Source organism: Arvicanthis niloticus, chromosome 1, assembly GCF_011762505.2.
Source record: "Arvicanthis niloticus isolate mArvNil1 chromosome 1, mArvNil1.pat.X, whole genome shotgun sequence".
Classification (NCBI taxonomy): domain Eukaryota; kingdom Metazoa; phylum Chordata; class Mammalia; order Rodentia; family Muridae; genus Arvicanthis; species Arvicanthis niloticus.
The window spans coordinates 3,167,924-3,181,434 of record NC_047658.1 but is presented as its reverse complement, the minus strand read 5'-3'; the positions used below and the strand labels follow the sequence as shown (position 1 = coordinate 3,181,434).

At 49.9% G+C, this 13,511-nt stretch overlaps 1 protein-coding gene across 2 annotated transcripts in view; it reads left to right on the top strand.

Moving 5' to 3' along the window:
• Nucleotides 1–13,146, top strand: part of Nectin2 (nectin cell adhesion molecule 2) — a 33,522-nt gene extending 20,376 nt beyond the window's left edge. Inside the window, exons 6-9 of one of the 2 annotated variants that reach the window (XM_034516404.2) lie at nucleotides 7,555–7,708; nucleotides 10,092–10,155; nucleotides 10,286–10,372; nucleotides 12,037–13,146. In XM_034516404.2, coding sequence (XP_034372295.1) covers nucleotides 7,555–7,708; nucleotides 10,092–10,155; nucleotides 10,286–10,372; nucleotides 12,037–12,306 — 575 coding nt within the window. In that variant the 3' untranslated portion in view covers nucleotides 12,307–13,146. Of the gene's footprint in view, nucleotides 1–4,098; nucleotides 4,812–7,554; nucleotides 7,709–10,091; nucleotides 10,156–10,285; nucleotides 10,373–12,036 lie in introns of those variants that run through there. The other variant, XM_034516412.2, reaches the window with a different exon arrangement.
• Nucleotides 13,147–13,511: the final 365 nt, after the last annotated feature.

Sequence of the window (13,511 nt, the reverse complement as noted above, 5' to 3'; positions counted from 1 at the left end):
CCCCCAGTGAGGGGCTTGGTGGTAAAGCAGCTGCCTAGCACTTTGAAAACCTTAGGTTCAATCCTCAGTTCCTATACAAAAAAAGAAGACTTTGCGGCACTGGTGTAGGTACCACAGTTTGCCTATGCAAATACATGAATCTGAAGTAATGGCCCTACCAGGCAGGACCTGAGCCCCTCAGAAACACAACAGATGGCTTGAAGGGACAGTGTAAGATAAAGCCTGGCCCTGTGATGTGCTGGGCATGCCTTTCTTGAAACACACCCTTGCTGAGACACAACAACTTTTGTTCAGGCACCAAAGGCAAGGTAACGTGCCTGTAGGAACACAAGCTCGCATTGGTGGTCAGCTCTGAACCCTTGAGACATGTACTCATAACAAAGCAGCGTCAGACAGGGCCGTAGTTCACATACAGAAACATGCTTCCTCACACACCTGAAGAATATTCCAGAAGATACCTCTACATCCAGAAACTCAATTGGGGAGATTCTTGGGTCACTGGGTCAGCTGCTAAGCAATGTGTATTGAGGTTTCCTCTATAAAGAGGGATTACACTCATCTCAGGGACCCGGCAGGTGCCTCACTTAGTCAGCCTCCTCGCTGATACATACATAGACAGCACAGGGCATCACAAGGCAGAGACAGGGAACGAGCATGTACCTATGTTTCTTTCTCATCTTTTTAGATGGGGTTTGGATATGTAGCCCAGGCTATCTCTGTCTTTGAATCCTCCAGTGTCCACCTCCAAGGGCTGAGGTGACAGTATGTACTGCTATACCCAGCTTACTTAGTAAATAGTCCACTCTACAGTCAGATGCTCCTGTATGCTACATGCAGAGAGAAATTTTGGTGGGCTGGAGAGATGGCTCAGTGGTTAAGTGTGTGGCTTGCTCTTGCAGAGACTCCCCCTACCCCCGTTTGGTTCACAGCACCCATGTTGGACAGTTAACAACTGCCTGTTAACTCCAACTGCAGAAGTACTTCATCTATGGGGACACACAAAGAGGGAGAAAGAGGTAACACAGAGAGAGAGAGAGAGAGAGAGAGAGAGAGAGAGAGAGAGAGAGAGAGAGAGAGAGAAATCTTGGGGTGGTCAACTCAAAGAAAATTCACAGTATAAGAAAGACACCGAACTCCCAGAAAGGTAGCCACAGGCTACCTGTCGTGGGACACTATTCCTGAGGGGTCATGCACAAATGGCTACTTGTTCCAAATAGGGCATCAAGGACAAATCAATGTGTAGATAATACCGTAGTCCAACCGTGGTGGACCCGCGAGTTGTACTGCTTATAGGAGCAGAAATGACACAAGGACAGCTTCATCACCAACGGCCACCCCAACATAGTGACAGCTCACAAGGCTGGGAGCCTTGAGTACCCTGCAGAGCCTGCGGGCAGCTCCCAGGGTAGAGTGTTGTGAGAGCAAGCTCAGTTTATCTGCCTCTCCGTCTCATCTGGGAGGCTCAGCTGCTGTGAGAGTTTCAGGTTTCCTTACCTCTCATATGTGCTCAGAGAGGGAGCAGAGTGGCCCTGCATCTCTGGGACTTCCTGTAACCTTTAAGGCAAGTCCCTGGGGATGGAATGTTTTACCTCCCTTTTGACACCCTTTCCCTTAAGGTTCCTCCAAGACGGAGGTTTTAATTTCAGGGGAAACTGCCACATGACACCAGTGTACTTGAGGACATCATGACAAAGACAAGCCCAAAATTTCACACCAGAAGAAAAGGGCACACTGAGCACCCCAGGAATCAGTGGCTGAGCCAGGCATGCGGCACACACTTAAGACTAGCATTCAGGAAGGCTGCAGAGGAAGGAGGATCAGAAAGATATTCAAGGCCAGCACTGGCTACTTAGTGAGTCCAGAGCCAGTAGGTGCAGCCTGAGGACCTGTCTCAGAAAACCAAACAAGCTGGGCATGGGGGCACTGCCCTACAGTCATAGCACCTGCGAGACAGAGGCAGGGGGTTTCTTTGAGTTGGAGGGCAATCTTGTCTATATAGCAAGTTCCAAACCAGCATAATTTGGGGGGGGGGGGGCATATAAATCCAATTGGCAGAAGTTGGAGTGGCCAAGTCACACCAGGGAAACTCGGTTTTGGGCCCTGCCGCTCTCCAAGGTACTGACTTAGCACCCACCCAGACACACAGCCTTAGTTCCCACACATTCAGTCTTGCATGAGCGTGGCTTTAGATTCTCAGTGAAAACCATGAGTGGACACGCTGCGCCACATGGCAGGCCTCTCTGCAGCCAACTCACAATCCTTGACTCAACTCACTGACCCAGGAATAGAATGTCCAAGCTCCAGAGCCCCTCCCTCACTTCATGTGGGTGCACCCACATGTCCAATGAAGCAGCACTCAGAGAGACCTCATTACTGCCTCTGTGCAGTACTTAGAGACAGACATACTGTCAAAGTGTCCTTTCGGGGACCACTCACACACACTAGATGCAGGTCCATATATAGAATGTGCTGTTTGCATAGAACTTGCACACAACCCCCAGAACTATGACTTTATTTGTATGTTTTTTATTACTTTGTCCCTTGGATTTTGGTTTTTATGTGTTGTTTTGAGGCAGGGTCTCACTGTGTAGCTCCAGTTGGTGGGGAACTCACTCTGTAGACCAGGATGGCCTTGAAGTCAGAGATCTGCTGCCTCTGCCTCCTCCTACATGTTGGGATTAAAAACGAGCAATGTCTGAACCCAGCACAATACTCTACTTAAAAAGACTACTCAGAGCCTGGGCGGAGTAACCCAACTCCACAATTTCAGCACTTGAGAAATAGGTTGCATGGGGCTGGCCACCAACAGGCTTACGGGTCAGGAACTTTCAGGCATTTATTCGTGTCTCCCTTATGGGCTGAGGACCATCATGACAGCCCAACAGGACTCCTGTGTTGCAAGAAAGGCACCGTGGTGTGCGAGGCTTCAAATCCCTGTACTGTTGATTTCCTTTACATTCCCCTGCCATGGTGGAGCAGGTGGGGAGGGGGCTGTGAGAGGTGAGCATGAGACCCACTGGAAGCAGGGAACGGTAGGAACAGCAGCGTGATGTGGAGAAGATGATCTGAGACCTCCCAAACCAAGGAGGTACACTGATAGGACCGCAGTCTCCCGATACCTCCTCTTATATCCACATTCTGGACCCTAGTGGGAGACAACAGAGGGGTTCTACTCACAGTAGCCTCCCATCCTGCACCTCTGCATACAAGGGGCCAGCACCCCACCCCCTGACAACAGCTACCACTGGCTTTATTGTCTTTTGTTGTTTTAAGTGAGAGATGGAGACAAAACATGGGATCTTACCTGAGCTTCCTCAATAGGTGTGACTACAGGTCACAAAAATGATTTTAATTCTTAGTGTTTGGTAACACTAGAGATGGAATACAGGTCCTCTAAGCAAACAAATGCTCTACCACTGAGCCCCCCGCCCCTCACTGGGGGATTCTAGGCAGGGGCTCTACCACTGAGCCACGCCCCCAGCCCCTCACTAGGGGATTCTAGGCAGGGGCTCTACCACTGAGCCACACCCCCAGCCCCTCACTGGGGGATTCTAGGCAGGGGCTCTACCACTGAGCCACGCCCCCAGCCCCTCACTGGGGCATTCTAGGCAGGGGCTCTACCACTGAGCCACGCCCCCAGCCCCTCACTGGGGCATTCTAGGCAGGGGCTTTACTGCTGATCATTCGAGGCCCACCAACACTTTTTCCCCTCTGTAGAGTTTTTGAGAGTCTGGAGTCTCACCCAGGCTAACCTTGATAGTATGGCTTTTTTCCTCACTCTCCCCAGTGCTAGGATGTCAGTCTTGTGCCACCACACCTTGCTACAGTCTTCATTTTGGGGGACATTATGGGTATAGATAGCTATCTAGGTAGCATCAGCTGGCAGCCTCTCCTTGTGCAGTGCCTGTCCTGAAGTGAAGGGTCACGGACACCCCTTCCTCCTCCTCCTTGCCCTCCTCCTCCCTTTTCCCACCTAGTCACCTCCTAAGTTCTGGTCTGGTCACTAACCCATGTCCTAAGTCTCCCCTGTACCCTCACGCCCAGATGTGTCCTCTTGACTCCCTCTCCTCTTTTTCTCTCTCCTTCCTTTCTCCTCAGACACCCCCCAGGCCTCCCGAGATGTGGGTCCGCTGGTGTGGGGGGCCGTGGGGGGAACATTGTTGGTGCTACTCCTGGCTGGGGGGTTCCTGGCCTTGATCCTGCTGAGGGGGAGGAGGAGGCGGAAGAGCCCTGGAGGAGGAGGAAGTGATGTCGACAGAGGATCCTACGATCCAAAGACTCAGGGGTTTGGGAACGGGGGTCCTGTCTTCTGGAGGTCAGCATCCCCTGAGCCCATGAGGCCAGATGGCAGGGAGGAGGAAGAGGAGGAGGAAGAAGAAATGAAGGCAGAGGAAGGCCTCATGCTGCCACCACACGAGTCACCTAAGGACGACATGGAGTCCCACCTGGATGGCTCTCTCATCTCTCGGCGGGCAGTTTACGTGTGACCCCACGACATAGACACTGGACACATGGAAATGCCAAGTCCCACCCCCACTGCCAACCACACCAATGCCAGCCAGCATCGATGGCTAGGGACCGGTTGGACTGGTTCTTCTGGGGCACACTGGAGTTGGAAGGGCACCGCCCTGCTTTCAGGATAGAGGACAAGTGGAACCACACACCAGACTCCTATCTTTAGGGCCTCATGGAGTAGGGGACCTCAGGAGCGCCATGGTGCACACTCAGGACTCCTCAGAGCTTGCTTTCGGCCCCAGCCTAGCCCTGGCCCCGAAACACTCAGGAGCTAATAAATGCCTTGTCGGAAAAACTCAGGGGTGTTTTGTAATACATCAGACCCCTCTCTTTGTGTCCTGGGGAACACCTGGGTGGGACAGGGACCACTCAGTATGAAGGAAGAAAAACCAGTGAGGGCCCAGATTGGGAGAGTTTAGGCCACTTGTCTCAACCGTCCTGAAGCTGTGGGGATTTAGAATGGGGTCTCTGACTTTGAGGCTCTGAGACCTGAGTGTGGGGAAAGGGGCTTGAACCCTTAGATGACAGGCCAGGTGGGTGACCAGACTGGCTTCAGATCTGAGCTTCCTTAGCAAGAGCAAAGCTGTCTTGGTCCTGGGTCCTAATGATCGGGAGTGAGGGTGCAGGGGGTGGGGGCCACACGGGTCCCCTTTCTCTGGTGTAAAGGGTCCTAGGAATGAAGGGTGGCTTCTCTCTGTACTCAAGGCTATAGAGGCAGACATCAGGTGTTGGCAATACCCAGATGGCCCCACCTTGATGTCCTCAAAGCAGCCTATCTGTGAATACCTGTCTTCTACCCTCCAAGAAGCGTTTCATTCTGTGGGAGTTATCAGCAATTCTGATGTGTCTCAGTGCTCCTACAGCACACACACATATACATACATACACAACACACAGACACGTACTCAACAACACACACACAGATATACCACGTGTACAACATATGCAGACACACCACACATGTAGACACACAGATAATCCCACACCACATATATATACAGACACAGACTACACACAGACACATGTACTCAACAACACACACAGATACACCACATGTACAACATATGCAGACATACCACACATGTAGACACATATACACAGAGACAATACCACATATACAACACATACAACATGCACACAGACACACAACACATATGCTCACACAGGCATACACCACACACACACATATACTCACATGTACACACTGACACACATATACTCACACACAACATACAGATACACCACACGTACAACATGCACACACATGTTCCTCCTCTAGCTAGCAGTCTTTTGACTCTCAGGACCCTAGAGCATTTGCTCCTGAGAGAAGAAGGTGAACTCTCTTTCCCACATTCCTGTGGCCTCCTGGGATACTAGCTAGGATCAGATGCCACCTTCTGGGTGGGTGGAGCAGCGAGGAGGTCTGGTCACACACACTTCCTCAACCAGTAGTCAAAGATCTCAAATTACCAAGCCTATGCCTGCCATGCTGGGGACACAGAAGTGGCCCAGATCACAGAGCCTTGTCCTGTGGGAACATAGCCAGCCAGCAACAAAGGCAGGAAATGCTGAGTGTTTGGGATGGCCATGTGTAGTGCACACCAGCTAGCCAACACACACATACACGCACACACTGGGACCTTCTGGAGGACGCCCAGCTGGAGAGCGGATGCTGACTGTACCCCTGGGGCAGCTTCCGTTCCACGTGTGGGAAGCACATTAATTTCATGGATGACACCAGTAAGGTTTTGAATCTTTGTCTATTCTGAGTGTTCTCAGCCATGGAGGACAGGGCGGGAAATTTGCTTGATTTGCACACAGATGCCCTCTTACATGCCTGCTGTGTGCCTGACCCAGGACAGTGGACCTGGTGAGGAATCAGGTCCTTGGTGCAGGAGCTCCGCCATTAGGAGAGACATACAGAACAGTTGGGATTGGGAAGCCAGGAGCTCTCAGTGTGTCTCCTGATGAGCTGGAAAACATCCTGTTCTGATAATAGGGTTACTTCCTTCCCCGCCCCCTGTCCTTCTCTCTCTTCAGTCCAGCCCAGAACCACTGCTGCTCCTGTTTCGTTCTTTTAAGTTTTTTGTTTGTTTGTTTTTTACAACATTCCTCAAGTGCTGCAGCCGAGGTTGAACTTGAACCTCTTCCTGCTGCTTCCTCCTTGTATGGGGTGTGGGGTCGTTCTGTTTGTTTTGGTCGTTGAGACAGTCTTGGCTATGTAGCTATAACTGGCCTGGAACTCACTATGTAGCCCAGGCTGGTTTCATACTCTGCCAGTCCTCCTGCTTCAGCCTCTCGAGTGCTGGAATTGTAGGTGCCTCTAAACTCACAACTGGCTCTTCCTTAAAAGTCCTGTTTCCCTGTCTGCAATACCCAGAGGACTCAAATGCTCCTTCACAGATAAGCCCTGGCTGACTGGCTCAGTGGGTCCAGCATTCTATGACTTCCTTGTCCCTCTCCCTACTCTGAACATGTGGCCAGTTCCATCTCTACATTAGATAGCATCAAATCTTCTTGTTTGCTGTTAGCCAAGGCCAGCCTGAGCTACAGAAAACTTCAGCTCCATGAGGGTGGAAAGTTCCTGCTTTGAGTGCACCTCTACAAAAATCAATGTTCCTGAAATCAGACGCACAGGGCTATTGGATAAAGCCACGCCTCTGGCCGTGACTGGGTGGACAGGCAGGGGATGTCCTCGGGCATACATAGAGCACTTGCCTAGCATGCTTGAGGCCCTGTGTTTAGTTCCCAATACAGCCAAAAACAAAAAACAACAACAAAAAAAAAAAAAAACAAAAAAAAACCCCTCACACAGGGCTACTGGTATGGTGGCACATGCCTGTAATGTCTACACTTGGAAGGCAGAAGCACGAATTTATTCTGGTTTTCAGAGAGTTCCAGCCAGCCTGGCCTACAGTGTGAGACCCTGTTTCAACAAATCAAACAGTCATTTGGAAACATGTGGTATCTGAAGACCAGGGCTGGAAAAAGCAGCTGTGAGTTTCACATACTGACCTCATGCTGTGTTTGTCCTCACAGAGTCACCCAGCACGGCAGGAGCAGGGGCCACGGGGGGCATCATCGGAGGCATCATCGCTGCCATCATCGCCACTGCAGTGGCTGGCACAGGCATCCTCATCTGCCGACAACAGCGGAAAGAGCAGAGGCTTCAGGCGGCAGATGAGGAAGAAGAGTGAGTAATGGGTCGGGAGGAGGGACCAAAGGAGATCATTAAGGCAGTATGAGACAAAGACCTGTCATGAATGAGATGTTAAATGGTGTGGTGAGGAAAGAATGTTCTTTTCCTCATGAGGTGTGGGTGTTAGAGTCTGTCTCTGAGACGCCATCATAGCCCAGGCGCCTACCATCTTGTTGCTCCCTAGCGATGGTCAGGAGCTTCAGATCTTAAACGTGGGAGAGAGAATTAGGAAGATTAGAAGTTCAAGGTCAGGCTTCCTCTGTTACATGAGACTCAAAATAATAAAAAAAAAAAACCCAGCAATAAAAAATAAATAAATGCAGTGGCCAGGGAGATTAGTTGGTTGGTAAGGACCTGAGTTGCATCCCTAAAGTCTTTATTGGTGAAAAAAAAAATCATCTCTCTGAGTTCATGATCTGCAGAGTGAGTTCCAGGACAGCCAGGCTACACAGAGAAACCCTGTCTGAGGAAAATAAAAAACAGATTTATTTTTATTTTCTGGTGTATTTGCTTGCATGTATGTTTGTGTACATGAATGCTTGCTATCCAAAGAGCTCAGCAGTTGCCGTGTGGGTCCTAGGAATCGAACCAGGGTGCTTTCAAAGAACAACAAGTGTGCTTAAAGCCATCTCTTCTGCCCTTTACTTATCTTTGTGGTAGTGCTGGTTCCACTCTAGACCAGGCCGTCCTTGAACTTGGAGATCCTCCTGCCTCCGCCTCCCAAGTGCTGGGTTTAAAGGTGCACACCACCATATCACCTGGCTTGTTGTTTACATTTTGTAAAATTAGAATTATTACCTGTTTGTGGATGTGTGCATACAGGCCTTGGCATGGATGTGAAGGCCAGAGGACTTGTGTATTCTGGGGATAAAACATGTCCCCAAGTTCTCCAGGCTTTTATCTGCTGAGCCAACTTGCTTGCCTGGTTTGTTTGTTTTTGTTGCTGTTTTTCTTTTTTAAATATTTATCTTCTTGCCTGACAATGATGGCACACACCTTTAGTCTCAGCTCTCAGGAGGCAGAGGCAGGTGGATCTCTGTGAGTCTGAGGCCAGCCTGGTCTACAGAGGAAGTTCCAGGACAGCCAGGCTCCACAGAGAAACCCCGTCTCAAAAAGAAAAAAAGAAGAAGAAGAAGAAAAAAAAATATATATATATATTATTGGTGTTCATGTCTGTTTCTATATGACTGTCTGTTTCTCTTTGTGTGTGAGTATGTTTGTCCCACATATATCTGTGTGTATGACTGTCACTGTGTGTGCGCCCTCTGAGACCAGAAGATGTTGAATCCAGCAGTTTGAGTTGCAGGCTGTTGTAAACCCCCTGATGTGGTTGCTGGGAACTGAACCTGGGCCTTTTGGAAGGTCAGTCAGTGCTCCTAAACACTGAGCCGTCTCTCCTAAACACTGAGCCGTCTCTCCAGTCCCCTTTTAAACATTTATTTAGTCCAAGCTGATCTTGAACTCATCATCCTCTTACATTGGTGTGTGTGTATGTGTGTGTGTGTGTGTGTGTGTGTGTGTGTGTGTGTGTGTGTGATAGTACTATCTTGTTGGAAGTCGATTCTTTATTTCCACTGTTTGGGTCTCAGGTTGTCAGGCTTAGTGGCAAGCCCCTTCACTCATTAAGTCATCTTGCCAGCCCCATTTTGTTTTTTATCTGTGTGTGTCAATTATAGCTTAATCAAGTGTGTGTTACTAAATGTGTGCTCATACATAGAGAAGGCAGAGGACAACCTTGGGTGACATTGCCCAGGCTCCATCTGCCTTAATGCGTTTGTTTTTGAAACAGGATCCCACTATGTGGCACTGATGGCCTGGAGCTCCCCCTGTAGCCAGGGCTGGCTTTGAACTCAGAGACCTTCCTTAGTAGTGGGAAGACAGGTGTGGGCCACACACCTGGCTCACCTGTTTGAAAGAGAATTCTCTGAATTCTGTCCAGAGGGTTCTGGGACTGTGACTCCTTCATGACACTGAGGCAGGGGCAGGGATGGTGCTGAAAACCCCTATTAAAAAAAAAAAAAAAAAAAAAAAAAAAAAAAAACAGTGTTTCACCGGGCAGTGGTGGCACAGGCCTTTAATCCCAGCACTTGGGAGGCAAAGGCAGGCAGATTTCTGAGGCCAGCCTGGTCTACAGAGTGATTTCCAGGACAGCCAGGGCTACACAGAGAAACCCTGTCTTGAAAAAACAAAACAAACAAACAAACAAACAAAAAACCAGCGTTTCCTACCTACCCATCAAGTGGCCAGACTGGCAGCAAGGGCCAGTGACCAGTTCTTTGTTCCTCTGGAGAACCAGAGGCACCTCCTGTAAGAGCAGAAATTGGGAAAGGAGGGGCTAACCTCCCACTGATCTGCCATCTACCTCTGACCCCTGCAGACTGGAAGGACCTCCCTCCTATAAGCCACCCACTCCGAAGGCCAAGCTGGAGGAACCTGAGATGGTGAGATGTTCCTAGAATCCAAGCTACCATGCCTCCATACCCTGCCTTCCTCCCTGGGGTCAAGCTGGGAGGGGGCTGGCTGGGAGTGGCAGCCAGGAGGATCCTGGCTTACCTTTGTGCCCTTCCACAGCCCTCTCAGCTCTTCACTTTGGGAGCCTCGGAGCACAGCCCAGTGAAGACACCATACTTCGATGCTGGTGTCTCTTGTGCTGATCAGGTGGGAGCTTCTTCGTAAACCAGGGTGGGCTTAGGGGGTGGCTTAAGGGTTAAGGGTCAAGGTTGGGTAGAGTTGAGTGATGTAGAGAATATGAGTTGCCCAGGGCTGTGCCTGAAGCAGAGATACCACCAGAGAGCCATTCCTCTGGGGCCCCAGTCTATGATGGAGCCATTCCCCTGGGGCCCTCTTCTATGATAGAGACATTTCCCTGGGGTCCCCCTCTATGACAGAGACATCATAGACCATCTCCTTGGTAGTCAAGGGTCAGATAAGGAGGCCAGAGCAGCCTGAGACACCTGATTGGCACTCAAGGTTAAATAAAGTAAATACTGAGGTCAGAGCTGTGTACCATAGCTCACCATGTGATGCCAGCACAAGAAAAGAGAATCACCAGAAATTTGAGTCACAGTGGATTCAACCAACCATGGCTAGAAGGCTAGCCTGAGCTCCAGAGTGAGATTTGGTTTCAAAATAGCCAAGAAAAGCAGCAGGATTGTTGGCTCAGCAGTTTAGAGCTTGCTGTGTCATGAGGACCAGAGTTGTGTTTGAGTCACATACTAGGCAGGCATCCCCCAATACCCGTGTCTCCAGCTATAAGGGATCAGATTCTCTCTCTCTCTCTCTCTCTCTCTCTCTCTCTCTCTCTCTCTCTCTCTCTCTCTCACACACACACACACACACACACACACACACACACAGACACAAATTTTTACAAAACTGTAGAAAAAAAAAAAGCCCAAAGCCAAGCCTGGTGTGGGGTACACATGGGGTACACACCTGTAATCTTAGTATCTGAGGCAGGACCACCATGTTTGGATCCAACCTATGCTACCTAGTGAGACCTTGTGTAAAATAAAACAACAACAACAAAAAAATCAGTCAGATCACAACAGTGCACACTTCTCATCCCAACACAAAGGAGATGGAGGCTGGAGGGTCAGGAGTTCAAGGTCATCCTTGGCTACAGAGAACAAATTGAGTTACATTAGGCCTCTTCTCCAAACTCACAAAAAGATTGAGGTCAGGCTCGGGTTATAAGTTGGTTGGTCTCGTTGTTTTATGCCCAGCACGCACAAAGCCCTGGGTTCAATCTCCAGCATTTTGTAATTATGGCAGCCCAGACCTGTGTGATTCTACCACTCAGGAGGTTGAGGAAGAACACTTGAAGACTGAGGCTCACTAGAACAGCCAGAGCTACATGAGAGGGAGAGGGAGAGGGAGAGGGAGAGGGAGAGGGAGAGGGAGAGGGAGAGGGAGAGGGAGAGGGAGAGGGAGAGAGAGAGACAGGGACAGGGACAGGGACAGGGACAGGGGCAGTGAGAGAGGGAGAGAGGGAGAGGGAGAGGGGCAGGGACAGGGACAGGGAGAGGGGCAGGGACAGGGGCAGGGACAGGGGCAGGGGCAGGGGCAGTGAGAGAGGGAGAGAGAGAGAGACAACAGAGGTCAGATGTTCTTGGTTAGGGACTGGGTTTCAGAGGTCAAAGAGGAAGATTGAGGGTAAGGAGTCAGTGCTGGGCTTGGGTTAGAAGTGACTGTACATAGAAGTTTGGTCCAGGGAGAAAGGAAGACAGTGGTGGTGTTGGATCTGATTGGCAGGAGGCAGACCTGGGATGCCATCCTGAGACTGAGATGACCTTGACATCTTGCTTGCTCCCCACTGCTAGGAGATGCCTCGGTATCACGAGTTGCCCACCCTGGAAGAGCGGTCAGGGCCCCTGCTGCTGGGGGCTACAAGCCTGGGACCTTCTCTTCTGGTGCCTCCAGGACCCAATGTTGTGGAGGGGGTTTCCCTGAGTCTGGAAGATGAAGAGGAAGATGAGGAGGAAGACTTCCTGGATAAAATCAACCCTATTTATGATGCCCTGTCCTATCCCAGCCCCTCTGACTCCTACCAGAGCAAAGACTTTTTTGTGTCACGGGCCATGTATGTGTGAGGGAGGCACAGGGGCTCTGACCTCTCACCTTTCACCCTTGACCCCTCAGCTTTCCACCAGTGATCTAGGACACTTTGACTTCCAGGCAGGCCAGTGACAGCTGTCACCCATGCAATCCACCTGTGACTTCTTAGTGGCTCCACCAAGACATCCAGCCTATGATTTCTGAGGCAGGCAAACCTGCATAACTAGAAACCTGGGAATTTTATCTCCCGAGGCAGGGAGCTCAGAATATCCTTCTGCACCACCTGTGACCCCCTCAAGGACTCCTAAGACTGTGACCCTACCATGGCACTCACCGAACACTACCCTTAAAGTCCCAAAGAATTCTGGACCTTGCACTTGTCCTCAGGCAATAGAATCCCAACAGATAGATATACAAGAACAGGATCAGGGGCTCCCTGCTGCTCAGACCTGAGCCCTCCAGGCAGCAGAAGCTCATCTGATCCCCAAAAGTGAAAAGGATGGCGAGTGTAGAAGGATACTCAGTATAAGGTAGGACCTCGCCATCTCCACCCACTCCTGCAGGCAGGAATCTCAGGGTTCACTCCCTCTCCTCATCACCCAGCACCTCATTTCCGGTCTCCAGAGCATGAATTCTAGATCCAGTGCTGGAGGGGAGAGCTTAATGCAAGTGTGCCTTGCCACCCCAAGTTTGGGAAAATCTACTCTTATCTTGAAGACTACTGAATTCTTTTAACCCCTATCCAGTGAGATGAGAACTACACATCCCTCTTTAGGGGATGGTGTGTGTGTGTGTGATGGAGAATCTGGGCATCTGGGTTGGGAATATTATTTTGTAAGCATTTCCTACATAATATGAGTTTATACTTTGATAAAGTCTTGTGTTTTCTGTTAGAAGTGAAGGGAGTGGGGTAGCACGTGAGTGAAATGAATGAGAGCTGGTGCTTGAAGGTATTCGTGACCTGTAAGTCAATAGATTTCCCTCCCTCCCAAACAAAAGTTAAAAGGTGCCCCAGAAATTAATGAGTAATAAGCAAAACAGCATGAACTAAAACAAAAACGATAAGTATGCAAGAGGTGTTCAAGGTCATGAGGCAAATATTTTCAAAGAAGCCCCCTAGGCGTGATGGGTAAAGTAGCTAAACGAATGAGCCGGAGGCAAAGAGATAAGCAACTGGAGCCGAGGGCATAATGAGTAATAGCCAGAAGGTAAAAGATTCCGAGACGATTAATTAGAGGAA